The sequence below is a fragment of the Vulpes lagopus genome, chromosome 4 (assembly GCF_018345385.1).
Source record: "Vulpes lagopus strain Blue_001 chromosome 4, ASM1834538v1, whole genome shotgun sequence".
Classification (NCBI taxonomy): domain Eukaryota; kingdom Metazoa; phylum Chordata; class Mammalia; order Carnivora; family Canidae; genus Vulpes; species Vulpes lagopus.
In genome coordinates this window covers 28,353,213-28,367,966 of record NC_054827.1, presented here as the reverse complement: position 1 = coordinate 28,367,966, position 14,754 = coordinate 28,353,213, and the positions used below count along the sequence as shown (strand labels likewise).

General features: G+C 44.3%; 1 protein-coding gene across 2 annotated transcripts in view; it reads left to right on the top strand.

Moving 5' to 3' along the window:
- The first annotated feature begins 3,849 nt into the window (after positions 1 to 3,849).
- FUT10 (fucosyltransferase 10) overlaps positions 3,850 to 14,754 on the top strand; it is a 79,258-nt gene continuing 68,353 nt past the window's right edge. The window contains exons 1-2 of one of the 2 annotated variants that reach the window (XM_041752602.1): positions 3,850 to 4,080; positions 12,995 to 13,222. In XM_041752602.1, coding sequence (XP_041608536.1) covers positions 13,076 to 13,222 — 147 coding nt within the window. In that variant the 5' untranslated portion in view covers positions 3,850 to 4,080; positions 12,995 to 13,075. Of the gene's footprint in view, positions 4,081 to 12,994; positions 13,347 to 14,754 lie in introns of those variants that run through there. The other variant, XM_041752603.1, reaches the window with a different exon arrangement.

Sequence of the window (14,754 nt, the reverse complement as noted above, 5' to 3'; positions counted from 1 at the left end):
AGAAGCTCAACCACTGAGCCACCCAGGCGTCCCTTTGACTTGTTTTTGTTTTTTTAAGATTTTATTTATTTATTCATGAGAGAGACACAGAGAGAGAGAGAGAGAGGGGGAGAGAGGCAGAGACACAAGGCAGAGGGAGAAGCAGGCTCCATGCAGGGAGCCTGACATGGGACTCCATCCCGGGACTCCAGGATCATGCCCTGGGCTGAAGGTGGCACTAAACCACTGAGTCACCTGGGCTGCCTGCTATGACTTGTTTTTTAAAAGTTTATTTATTTATTTATTTATTTATTTATTTATTGATTGAGAGAGAGAGAGAGAGAGGGTGCAAGTGGGGGCAGGGGAAGAGAGAGAGAGAATCTCAAGCAGATGCAGTGCTGAGCAAGGAGCCAAGGGCTTAATCTCAGGACCCTGAGATCATGACCTGAGCTGAAATCAAGAGTTGGATGCTTAACAGACTGAGCCTCCTAGCCTCCCCCCACCGCCGATATTTTTGTAACTACAGGTTTGTACCTTTTGACTGCTTTCACTCATTTCTCCCCCTCCCCCAAACATTCTGTTCTCTGCTTCTATGAGCTCTGTTGCCTTTCTGTTTTAGTTTTTTATTATTTTTAAGATTTATTTATTTGAGCGGGGGAGAGAATCTTCAAGCAGATTCCCCACTGAGCATGGAGCCCAATGCAGTGCTTAGTGTGGGCTTTCTATCTTATGACCTATGAGATCATGACTTGAGCAGAAACCAAGATTCAGACACGTAATTGATTAAACCACCCTGGGCCCTTGTTTTTGTTTTTAAGATTTCACATGTAAGTGAGATCATATGATATTTGTCCTTCTTGGCCTTATTTCACTTTGCATAATCCCCTGTAGGTCCATTCCCATTGTCACAAATGGCAAGATTTCATTTTTAAATAATGACTGAATAATATTCCATTTTCATTTCTTCATATATACTTCCTTTTACTAATACATATATATATATATATATATATATTCTTATTCATTCATCAATTGATAGATATTTAGGTTCTTACCATATCCTTGGGTGTTGTAAATAATGCTGCAATGAATGTGGGGATGCATACCATTGACCCTTCAACAACATGGGTTTGAATTGTGGGAATCCACTTATATGTGCTTTTTCAATAAATATAGTACTATAAGTGTATTTTCCTCAGGATTTTTAACATTTTTTCTAGTTTAGTTTATAGTAAGAATACAATATATAATACATATACCACATATGTATTGAGGAGGGTTGGCATGCCCCTTGTTCAAGGGTCAACTATATATCTTTTTTGAGTTAGCATTTCATTTTCTTCAGATAAATACTAAGAAGTGTAATTACTGGATTACATGGCAGTTTTATTTTTTAAGTTTTTGAGGAAACTTCATACCATTTTCAATAGTGGCTGCACCAGTTTGCATTCCCATCAGCAGTGCACAGTGGGTCTTTTTTCTCTACATCCTGACCAACACCTGTCATTTTGTGTCTTTTTGATACTGGCCTTTCTTACTGGTGTGAGGTGATATCTCATTGTGGTTTCAGTTTTTATTTCCCTAGTGGTTAGTGATGTTGAACATTTTTTCATGTGTGCAATTTTTTTCATGTTGGCCACTTGGATATCTTAAAATACGTTCTTTTTTTAAAAATTTGTATTTATCTGTTCATGAGAGACACACAGACCAGACGGGGGGGAGAGAGAGAGAGAGAGAGAGAGAGAGGCAGAGGCACAGGCGGAGGGAGAAGCAGGCTCCATGCACGGAGCCTGACATGGGACTCAATCCCAAATCTCCAGGATCAGGCCCTGGGCTAAAGGCAGCGCTAAACCTCTGAGCCACCTGGGCTGCTGGGCCATTTGGATATCTTTTTTGCAAAACTGTCTATTCAGGTCCTCTACCCACTTTTTATTTATTTATTTATTATTTACTTATTTTTAAATACTTTTAAAATTTATATATGAGAGAGAGAGGCAGAGACACAGGCAGAGGGAGAAGCAGGCTCCCTGCAAGGAGCCCAACACAGGACTCGATCCCAAGACTCCGGGATCACGACCCAAGCCGAAGGCAGACACTCAACCACTGAGCCACCCAGGTGTCCCTCTCTGCCCACTTTTTTAATTGGATTGTTATTTTGGTATTGAGTTGTGTAAGTTCTTTATATATTTTGTATATTAATCCCTTATTGGCATATCATTTGCAAATATCTTCTACATTCACTAGGTTGCCTTTTTGCTTCATTGATGGTTTCCTCTGCTAGTAAAAGCTTTTTTTTTTGACGTGGTCCCAATTGTTTATTTTCTGCTTTTGTTTCCCTTGCCTCAGGAGACATACCCATAAATATGTTGCTAAGGGCAATGTCCAAGAGATTGCTGCTTATGTTTTCTTTCAGGAGTTTTATGGTTTTGGGTCTCATATTTAGGTCTTTAATCCATTTTGAGTTTATTTTTGTGTATAGTGTAAGAAAGTGGTCCAGTTTCATTGTTTTGTAGGTAGCTGTCCAGTTTTCCTAACACCATTTATTGTAACAACTTTCTTTCGTGGGCTCTTTATCCTGTTCCATTCACGTATGTGGCTATTTTTATGCTAGTACCATACTGTTTTGATTACTCTAGCTTTTATATCTTGAAATCTGGGATTGCAATACCACCAGTTTTGCTCTTCTCAAGATTACTTTGGCTATTCCAGATCTTTTGTGGTTCCATGCTAATTTGGGGATGGGCAGATGTGTAGTAGTATATAAGTGTTGTGTTAATCTGCATTTCTCTGATGACAAAAGTAGTTAAGCATCTTTTCACATACTTACTGGCTTCAGAGTCTTCCTTGATAAGTCTTGGTAAGTCTTTAGTTCCTTCCTCCCCAGAGGAGATTTTTTTTTTAAGATTTTATTTATTTATTTGAGATACAGAGAAAGAAAGTGAGAGAAAAAGAGGGAGCACAAGCAGGGTGAGGGGTAGAGGGAGAAGCAGACTCCACACTGAGTAGGGAGCCTGATGCAGGACTGGATCCCAGAACTCTAGGATCATCACCTGAGCCCAAAGGCAGATGCTTAACGGACTGAGCCCCCGAGGGGCCCCCCAGGGGAGATTCTTATTAGGTCACTGTTTTGATTCTTTCTTATTGAATTATAGGCATTCTTGGCTACATCCTGGATATAAATTCTTTCTTAGATAAGTCTACTGCAAATATCTTTTACTCTGGACTGTCTTCCTTTCTACCAATAGTGTCTATGATGAACAGAATTTGCCTTCTGTGATGATAACCAATTTATCGAGCTTTTCCTCTGTTTTCGGTGTTTCTTGAAATTGATAATATTATTAACCAGTTTCTGTAGAGAAGTTAATTGAGGTGCTTGGCACTGGAACTGACCTCTCAGGGCCAGGGGTACTGTGAGGCAGGCCTAGGGCAGCAATGACTCTAGGTTCCTGCAAGGGTGCCCCGCACTTACCATGGCCCAGTCAGCGTCTCCTACCTTGAGCCCCGGATGCCTCACTTGCCTCACCCTAGCCCTGGCTCTGCCAAGGTCTTGCATTACCTCCCTAGGCTTATCAGCTCCCTGCAGGCTGGGTTCTAAATCCAATTCTAGTTGCGTTCTCCGAATTTGGAGTTGGGTTCTCCGATTTTGGAATTCAGTAGCCTGCTGGACATTTTTACGGGCAAATGACCATCCTGCTCCGTCTACCAAGCAGGGGCACCTGATTAAAGGCACCCGGGTCGCCGCTCGCTTACCGTGTTCTCAGCTTTCCTGCACAGGTGACTCGGGGCTGGCCTCGTGCTAGCCGAGTCCGAGAAGCGTCCCACGACCTACTCAGGAGACTGGCAGGAGCGTCCCGGGAGCTCGGGGCAGCCGGCCTGGCCCCAGCGAGGCGAGGCCCGCGGGCTCCCGGGAACCCCGGCCCCCGGCTCCAAGCCGGCACCGGGGAAAACCCGGATGGAGGATCGCGGGGCCCGGGCGGGCCGTCAGCCCCCCCTTCCCAACCTCCTCTCCGAGTCTTCGCCCCAGCTCGGGCAGGCGCAAACTGAAAGTGCAACTCGGCGGGGCTGCGGGCCACGGAGCGGGCCCCCTCCCCCGAGCCCGAGGTGAGTGGGAGGCGCCGCGTCCCGTCGGGCGGTCCCGGGCCGGGCCGCCGGCAGCCCCCGCGCTCCGCGCCCCCGCCGCTGTGCCCGAGCGAGCGTGTCGGGGGGAAGACGGGCTTGTGCGCCGGCCAGGGAGCCGCGTCCGTTTCGGGAAGCCCCAGGCAGCGCTTTCGGGGCCGCTGCCCGCGAGGGAAACCTCCTCGGGGCTGAAGAGCGCAGGCGGGAGGCCGGGGCCGCGCAGGAGCCCGGGGAGGCGCGGGGAGGCGCGGGGAGGCGCGGGGCTCCCGCCGCGGGCGACCCGGCAGTTCAGGCCGCTCCCCTCCGCCGCCCCCGCGCCGCCCGCCGGCCCCGGAGCCGAGCCCCGCCCCGGGGGCTGCGGGTTGCTCCCCCGCCCACGTTCACGGAGAATCACTTGTTGCTGGAGTTGTGTGCTCACGTGGGAGCGGTCCTGACCGCCCAGCTAGAGGAGCGTCGCGGATTGAATGGAGAAAAATGCCCTGGGCCGTGTGTGTGTGTGTGTGTGTGTGTGTGTGTGTGTGTGTGTGTGCCTGGGGTGTGTGTGTGTGTGGGTGGTGTGTGTGTGCCTGGGGTGTGTGTGTGTGTGTGTGTGCCTGGGGTGTGTGCCTGGTGTGTGTGGGGTGTGTGTGTGCCTGGGGTGTGTGTGTGTGTTGGTGTGTGTGTGTGTTGGTGTGTGTGTGTGCCTGGGGTGTGTGTGTGCCTGGGGTGTTTGTGTGTTGGTGTCTATGTGTGTGCCTGGCGTGTGTGTGTGTGTGTCCCTGGTATGTGTGTGTGTGCCTGGTGTGTGGTGTGTGTGTGTGTGTGTGTGTGTGTGTGCCTGGCGTGTGTGTGTGTTGGTGTGTGTGTGTGTGTGTGTCCCTGGTATGTGTGTGTGTGCCTGGGGGGGGTGTGTGTGTGTGTCCCTTGAGTGTGTGTGTTGGGGTGTGTGTGTGTGTGGAGAGCCCCCAGAAGGGCCGGCTTTGGTTATCCATCCGCAATCCATTTCTTCCCTATTCTTGTACCCCATTAGCGCCTTCAGAATAAAACTCATTTTGTATAAGACGGAGAGATAACACGGATGTCATTTTCATTTCCCGGGCATCTTTTTTTTTTTTTTTTTAAGATTTTATTTATTTATTCATGAGAGACCCAGAGAGAGAGAGGCAGAGACATAGGCAGAGGGAGAAGCAGGCTCCATGCAGGGAGCTCGATGGGGCGGGTGTGGGGGGTGGAGGGACTCATCCCAGGACCCTGGGATCACGCCCTGGGCTGAAGGCAGATGCTCAACCGCTGAGCCACCCAGATATCCCTTCCTGGGAATCTTTTAATGATTCTTTACTATGTAACAAGTGTCATGCAAAATGACTGCTTTCCTTAGCATCACAGCTCCAACAGACTGCCCCCCGCTCACGGCCTCAGCTCCCTCAAATGCGTTGCGGTGACTTGGCTGGTTGACTTCGTTTGCGGAGTGTACGGGCTCTGGCCTCCTCCAGTGTTCTGTATGGCAAGTTGGTCTTCACGACCTCGTTGACCTCGTTTTCTTTGTACGCCCTTCCTTGCCTCACCTTGAGACAACCCAGGAGCTCATGACCAATCTTGGGCTTGCTGGTGATGGCACACTACAAGTAGGGCATTGTTTCTGTACCCCCCGTGGTCCCTCAGAGGGAGGGCTTTCAGGTGGGTCTTGGCTATGGCTCTGAATAAGCATCCCCAGGTATCTGCACACTAAAGTGGCAGAGTCACCAATCTAGAAGCACTCAATTTCAGAACTTTCTCCTTCCGTCTGTCTGCAAGCCACAGGCAATGTCCTAGCGTCAGACGTTCCTTAAGGTCTGCTCCGTTTTTGAAACTGCTGTAGTAACTCTTCCTTTGCTGGCTTCCTGCTAGATGGCAGTGTGTAACAGTGAATTAAATACTCAGCCTTAACTATTACTGTGATTATGGCTTATATTTTATTATTCATTTTAAAAAACTGTATATCCTACAAACAGTATATTTTTAAAAATTCAAACTAGTGTTAAATTAAGAAAATAAAGAACAAGGACATAGTCTGGACAAATAATAATATTATTCATAGATGTGAGTATTGCTCAAATGTGGACATTTCCAACCCATGTTTAAGTGCTTTCTAAATGTGGAATATAGAGTGTTGATTTCAGTGGAAATACAGTACCTAATTCAATTACCAGCACTTCCCAATGAACATTGTTAGTGTTACTGAACATGGGTTGTTAAACATTAAAAAAAAATCTGTCTTTATTTACAATGTCTTTCAGATATTCTTTGAGAATAAAATTTGAGTTTTCAAAAGTTAATGCTGAATTACTATAACAGAGAATGAAGATAAAGTAATCCTAAACTTGTTATATAGAAATATTTCTTTATATTTACAGAAATCTTAGTTTATCATGACTCAAATTGTCTTGGTCACGGTCTCTTTACTTGATCAGTCTTTCTTCTATGGAGAGTTTTTGCTCCTGGACACTATTTGTGGGATCAGAGAGCTTCATTTTGGGATGAGACCCCAGGAGATCACCTGGTTCAGCCCTTTGTCTTTGGACATGTGAAGTCTTAGCCTTACTGTGTTGATATTATTTAACCAGTGCCTCATTCATGATTAGGTAAATGATGAAAGGCAGATGAAGGATTTTTTTTTTTTTCAGATGAAGGATTTTAATTCAAATCTTTTGCCAGGTAGGAAGGTTGTTACATTATAACCAATAAACCCTTCTTGGAGAAAGAACAGTTACTAAGAAGATCTTAAAGGAAAAAGATGAGAAGGTATTGCTCTTCAGGAGCTGGCTAAATTCTTAAATTCTTAGTGCAGGACAAGATCTTCAATATTGTGCCCTCACCTCCATTAAAAAAAAATATTCTTTTTGAATGCTTTTATTTGGGGCTTCATATCAGTCTTTTCTGGTTTTTTTTTTTTTTTTGGTCTGGGTATGTTTTAATTTAGTTTCTGTGTTAAGTAGACCCACTAAATGAGATTGTATTAATTAATACTGCATAATCTGAATGCTTCAGCATGGCCAGAATTTAAGAGTTTAAGAATGGCATCACTTAAGTTCTATTTTTTTTTTAAATTTTATTTATGATAGGCACACAGTGAGAGAGAGAGAGAGAGAGAGAGAAGCAGAGACATAGGCAGAGGGAGAAGCAGGCTCCATGCACCGGGAGCCCGACGTGGGATTCGATCCCGGGTCTCCAGGATCACGCCCTGGGCCAAAGGCAGGCGCCAAACCGCTGCGCCACCCAGGGATCCCTCACCTAAGTTCTATAAGGGAGATGTGAAGGTCTCAGGCTGCAAATTCTATTCCCCTCCCCACCGTTAATCACCAGCCTTGCCTCATGAGATGGCTAGTATTCCTTTATCTCCTTATTCTTTTTTTAAAATTTTTTATTATTATTATTATTTTTTATTTATGATAGTCACACACAGAGAGAGAGAGTCAGAGGGAGAAGCAGGCTCCATGCACCGGGAGCCCGACGTGGGACTCAATCCTGGGTCTCCAGGATCGCGCCCTGGGCCAAAGGCAGGCGCTAAACCGCTGCGCCACCCAGGGTTCCCTATCTCCTTATTCTTTATCTGTCTCACCTGAAAGGTGTGCTTGGTGGAAGAGCATGACCTTCCCAGATAGAAATCTGCAATCTGCAAACCTAAGCACTCTCGTAAAAATAAATGCTTAGCAAGATATGAAGTCTATTTAAAAAGGAGGAAAACAAACACCAATAAATAAAGAAAATTGGAGGGGGCATATGGGTTGCTCAGTGGTTGAGCATCTGCCTTCAGCTCAGGTCGTGATCCTGGGGTCCTGGAATCCAGTGCCGAATCAGTCGCCTCACAGAGAGTCTGCTTCTCCCTCTGCCTATGTCTCTGCCTCTCTCTCTGTGTCTCTCATGAATAAATAAATAAAAACTCTTAAAAAATGAAAAAGAAAATTGTAGGAACATGGAAACTGGAACTACCATGCCATGTTCACCAGGTACCCAAGCAACAGGCACAGACACCAAGGAAGTCTGCAAGTTAACAGAGTACGTCAACTTTTTAACATTCAACAATTGTGTTACATGCATCCAATAAAATGACTTTAGAAAATTTCCTGAATTCTCCCAGCCTCCTCCGTTCTTTCCACTGCTGTGATAGAAACAAGCACAATGATAGGGACCTACATCTCCCAACTTGGCATTGGGAGGGGTAAGGCTTGCCAGCACAGGTGGCCTGGACCCTCTAGGAGAATGGCTAGGATGGTGAAAGAGATGTGGTTATAGGTAGGGACTAGAGCACACAACAGGAAGCTACATTCCAGGAATAGTCGGAACAAAGGGTTTGTTGTGGTGGAAGCTGGAGAAGTAGGGCAGAGTCCAGGGAGTCTTGTTTTCTAAGCTAATGCATTTGATCTTTATCTTGAAATCTGTGGGAAGCCACTGATGGATTTTAATCAGAGGAGAGAGATCCAGTTTACATTCCAGAAACAACTACAGTCAAATGGAGAGTGCAAGGGGTCAGACTGGTAGGAACACCAGTTGTCAGGGTTTTGAAGAAACCAAATAGGAATGAAAGAGGAGTGTTGGAGCGCCTGGGTGGCTCAGTCAGTTAAGCGGATAAGCGTCTGCTTTTGGCTCAGCTCATGATCCAGGGTCCTCCGATTGAGCCCCACGTCAGGGCTCCCGGTTCAGCTCTGCTGTTCCCCCTGTTGGTGCACACTTTCTCTCTCAAATAAATAAATAAAATATATATTTTTAAATCTAAATTCAATTTACCAACATATAATACCCAGTGTTCATCTCGTGTTAAATAAAACCTTAAAAAAAAAAAGGAGTATTGCAGAGGACAAGTAGTTGAAGGGACTGATTAAAAACACCTGGAGAGTTGTCCAAAGGCCCGTAGACCTTCCCACCAGCCTACCATGATCTGTCTTTCCCAGGACAGCCATGTTTGAGGGATATTGTGAGGATTTATACATTATAAAATGAAAACATATTTTGAAAGAGTCAAACCTACTTCAGAAATTACACCTTAGTGGGTATAATCTAAGCCTGGTAATTAGATACATTCCTTTTAAAGACTCTCCCTGGTATAACCTTAAGCTCTATTTAGACAGTCGGTTGCTTTTTAACTCAACTGACACACCAATTTCTAGAGGAGAGATGATCAAAGGAGCCTTCTAAGAGCTCCCAGCATCTGCCTCGCCTCTTTCCCCCTGCCACGGGGACAGGGAGGAAAGATAGAGACACACAAAGTGTCTGGCTCAGAACACCTTGCACATCTCCTAGGGTTACCTTCTCACTTTATCCTCAAAGATGCAGGGTAGAAATCATCTCCTGAGTCCCATTTCTGAGACCCTTACCCTGTACTTTGGACTGGCAGGCACTGCAAGGCAGAAATTGGAAGCTGGCATCCTTAGACTGCTAATTTGCCTTAAGATCTCTCCTCTGTCTGTTTTAATTCAAAACAAAATGGAGAAATTTGAAATTCTTTTAGGGTGAAGGTACTGCCGGTTTTGATAGACTAGTGCTTGCAGGAGTGTGAGGTAGTCACGCTGAGCTTCAGACTCCACTCTGGGCAGCAGATGGCCAGCCCCAGGCAGTGCACAGAAGCTGAAAACTGCATTTCAGGAGCTCAGCTCCAGGGTCAAGAAGGTTGGTTAGCGAGCGTCCGTTTCAGATGTTACCTACCATGGTGGTCTGAACAAACACACATTGCTTCACCAGGCAAGGAGGGTTCTGGGGCATCCTCTTGGTGGATTCTGAGATTCACCTTGCAGGAGGTGATGAAACAGGAGGGAGCTGCTTTCCTCCTGGAGTCCCATTGCATGGTGCTTACTGACTTTCACCACGCTCTCCAAGCCCATCTGTCCCACCAGTGGGGGGACTGGTTACTGGATGACAGGCTTCTGGGTAATTGATACCATATATTAGATTGATGTGCCTCAACGTCTGGCCGGTTGCTGCATGCTATAAATTGTAATACCATCTATACTAACTGGCTCTATTCTCTAGAATGGTGGTGGGTATTTAACCACAGCTGGGTGCCTGAGACCTCATTATACCTCTGGCTTTGGGAGTATAAGCTAAATCAAGATTCTTTGGATGAAAGGGAATTTGTAACCTTAAATTATTGTGTCGTAAGCCATGGAAAGACTTAAAAAGGCCCTACTTAGGACAGACTCTAGGAGAGCATTGTGGTAGCTTTAAAAATATCCCAAACTCTGTCTTCCCATTCTCTTCCTATCTTTTGTTATCCTTTATTACTGACCCTAACAAGAGGTCACTGTTTCCCTCACCTCTTTCCTTTCCTGGGAGCCTGGAGACAGGTGACCTGATCTCTAGACCCACTTTAACCTTTCAAAATTACGATCTTGGGCCTATCACTTAAACTTACAGAGGCTCAGTTTCCTTATTTGTGGGAACTGAGAATAAAACCTACCTTGCTTACTTTACAAAGTGATTTTCCATAAGATTGAGTGGAATGATATATGTTAAAATCTTCTGAAGATGATAGAGTTTTATACCCACTTAAGGTGGTAATATTTCATTACCTAATGCAGAGTACATTAATTATGTCTATAATAAATTGCCTGTGCATATAAAACAGAAATTGGATTGCCTTCCTGTTATGCAAGGCAAAGAAATAATGACCGGTAACGTTTAATTTTTACTGTGAAGAAACCGAAGCTTAGATTTAGTAACTTGTCCAAACTTGTATTATGTATAAATGGCAGAGCTAGGATTGAAACCCTACGTGCTATCTCCCCATTTTAGGTAGTTAATAGCTACTAGCATCAACTGAGTAGACAGGAAGGCACTTTTCAGGTTCTTAGAGATTTTTGTTACTTTTTTCTCTGGTATACTGGCTGATGGAGGGTGATTGTATACAGTTTTTTTCCACTCTGATTAAGACGAATAATCTGTGTTAGTATTATTGGATGGGAATTTCATAGTCTTAGTGTTAAAAAATATAAAAGGATGCATGAACCTTGGAGTGTGACTAGTTTCTGGTTGTAGTACTTATCGAAATTGTAGTGTTGGATAAGTGACTTTATTCAAATTTGGTTTTCTCATCCCTAAAAATGAGGACAATTGCTCCTTCATAGAGTTGTGGGAGGGTCGAATGATCTCATGCATGCTGAGCACTTAGGAAGGGCCTTGCTTACAATAGGTCACTCAACAAATATTAGCGATCTACTTTTCTTTGGCAAAGTGGATGTTTCTCTTTCTGAAGTTCCAGTTTATTGGGCAGCAACATACTTTATATGAATTGAGCTTCAGTTTACACTTAAAAGTATAATTAAAAATTGTAATTAATATTTAAAAATAAGATAGCAAAAGGTTTATTGGACATCTATGCACCACACTCTGAAATAAGTCTTCTAGTATTCTTATCTCATATAATGCTCAATAACTTCCTGATTAGGCACCCTTGTTGTCTACGTTTTGGAAATTGAGATATTGAGAGGCTAGGTTAAACCAGCTGGGGAGTTGAGATTTGCATCCTGGAGGGCTGACTCGAGAGCCTTTCCTCTTAGTCACTGTGGATTGCAGGAGTTCCGTGGGTAAAAGAGGAAAAACATAGCATCAGTGATTTCTGAAAGCAAGAGTCATTTTGTTGCTTGAGGAACTTATCCTGGACTTAGGGAGTAAATCAAGGTAGATGCACTAGAGGGAAGTACACCTTTAAGGCCAGTGTTTTTAACCAGAATTCTATATCATTTATATACTTCTTTTTTTTAATTAATTAATTTGACAGAGAGCACAAGCAGGGGGAGCAGCAGGTAGAGGGGGAGGAAGAAGCAGGGTCCCCACCAAGCAGGGAGCCTAATGTGGGGGCTTGATCCCAGGACCCCGAGATCATGACCTGAACAGAAGGCAGATGTTTAACTGACTGAGCCATCCAGGTGCCCTCATTTTTATATTTCTAATTATATCTTTATGTCTGGGAGATGTTCAATCAGATCTCAGAACCAGGTTTTTGGAGTCCTGTAAAGCCGACTCAGGAATGTTGATCCTTGTTGTATCCTGAAACTCCACTGGGTCATTTGACCAAGACATTTGACTGCACAGAACCCTGGGAATAAAAGGCATTCTTAGGAACTCTTTAGTTCATCTTTAAACTTTTTGAAAAGATCATACATTCCAGACAGATGGAAATCTTATTTCAGAACTTACAGAGAATCATATTGCTCACACAACCCACTGCTTTGTTACACTTGCCATAAAAGACTGAACAAATACATCAATAATCAGAATTCCTTATGTTGTGGCTGATGTTGTTTTCCTTAGGGAAAGTTTGGGTCAGTTGATCATGATCTATTTTCAAACCAAGCCTGAAACTTTTATTTAGTATCTTCCTAATTTTTACAGGAGTGGGTGGATAATCTTGGTAATTTTTTTCAGTTTTGAGAGAGAGAGAGAGAGAGAGAGAGAGCATGCATGGGGGAGGTAAAGGGAGAGAGAGAATCTTAAGCAGGCTCCCTGCTGAGCGCAGAGCCCAACCCAGAGCTTGGTCTCACAACCCTGAGATCATGACCTCAGCTGAAACCAAGCTAGACGCTTAACCAATTGAGCCACCCAGGAGCCCGAATTGTGGTAATTTCTATACCACTTTTCTACTCCTTTGAAACCTAGGAAGTGATTCCATGTAAGTGATTTGTGGATGATGGCAGAGAAAATTAAGTGGAAACAGAAATTTAGATTCAGGACCTAATTGTGGACCTGTCATAGTCTTCTCATGTGCTGTGTGACCTTGACCAAGTCACTTTCCCTCTCTGGTTTTGGTTTCATTATCTAGGAGTAAAGTATGTAGGTTCTCAAAGGTTCCTTTTAGTTTTAAAGTGTCGGCTGTCTATGTGACAACCCTGAAAGACCACATTTATTAAATCTTCTGTATTATGGCTAAAAGATTATTCATTTGTTACAGAATTTTTTGACGCCTTCTGGTTTGAAGAATCTCCAGCTGCTCTGATGATAGCTTAAGACGACTGCATGCTGTTCCCTCTCGATGCCAAGCCAGACCCGCGCAGAACCTCGGATCTCAATCCTTCATGGAGACCAGGTCCCAGCAGGAATGACAGTGGAAGAAATTGGCACCCAGATGGTTCCTCTGCGTGAAGTTGTCTTGGGCTGTGGGCCGACTCGAGAACACCTGGTAACCAGGCTCGCCCTCTGTCAGTCACCCAGGGCCGGGCAGCATGGTGTGGATTCAGAGGAGGAGGCTTTTGGCTTCTTGCCTATGCATCACAGCCACAGTCTTTCTGCTTGTCACACTCCAGGTAGCAAGAATTTGGGTTGCTTAGTGTTGATTCCTGACCCATTCCACCCTTCCCACCCTCAACCCCGGCTCCCCTTCTCTTCAAGTACTTTACTTTTGGCTTAATCTCTCAGGATCGGGGATTTTCTGTCTATGGCAGGGGAAGTACTTTTTTTTTGTTAATAGATGAAACTGAGGTTTTAGTGAATGGGTGTATTAGGTAGAAACAAAATCAATGAGATGGGGAGTCCACTTGTGACTCTTGTAGGGTCCTGGTTCTAAGAGCACAGAAAGTAGAGCTCTGTCCGTCTGGCTGGGTCAAATTTAGATGGCTTGCTCAAAGTCCCCTTTCACGATGACTTCGGAAAGATGGCATTCTTGAAGAAGCCCTGTGTATTTTCTAAGAATAAGATGGTCTGTTCTGCAGAAAACCAGCATCTGCGTTAATACATTTGTCATTCTTGACATATGCTACTTGACCACAGACTGAATGTGAGTGTTGGAACTGCAGCATTTTGTAGTTTTCCCATTTATTTCATTTATTTTTAAAATTTTAAAAAAGATTTTATTTATTTATTCATGAGAGACAAGAGAGGCAGAGACACAGGCAGAAGGAGAAGCAGGCTCCATGCAAGGAGCCCGACGCAGGACTCGATCCTGGGTCTCAGGATCATGCCCTGGGCTGAAGGCAGTGCTAAACCACTGAGCCACCTGGGCTGCCCTATTTAAAAAAATTTTTTTTTTTAAGATTTTATTTATTTATTCATGAGAGACACACAGAGAGACAGAGACATAGACAAGGGGAGAAGCAGGCTCCCTATGGGGAGCCTGATGTAGGACTCGATCCCAGGACCCCGGGATCAGGACCTGAGCCAAAGGCAGATGCTCAACCACTGAGCCACCCAGGTGCCCCCTCTCCCCACCATCTATCTCATTTAGTTGGTGATTCTGAAGTTCATTGACTGATTTCAAATTAAAGTAAAAATGACACAGTGCTAGAAAAAGTATAGGTATGAATTCAGATATAGTTTGGATGCGTTCAAACACCAGCTGTCCATTCTGAATTCCAAAAGACTTTTAAAGATTATTTGTGGATATGGGCAGGTCACATGTGGAGCTGATGGAAACAGAGGTATCCTCTGGGCTTTTTCTTCTTTTATTTCTTTAATTATTAATTTTATTTATTTTTAATTAAATTCAATTAGTTAACATATAGTTTATTATTAGTTTCAGAGGGAGGGGGTCTGTGATTCATTTGTAATACTTCGTGCTCATTCCATCACATGTCCTCCTGAATACCCGTCACCCAGGTACCCATCCCATCCCCTGGGCTTTTACTTCTTGATTAAGATTGAACGAGATAATGCATATAAAAAGACTTTGGCAGACAGTCTGGCGCTGGACTTCTACCACCTTTTGTTACCAGATCA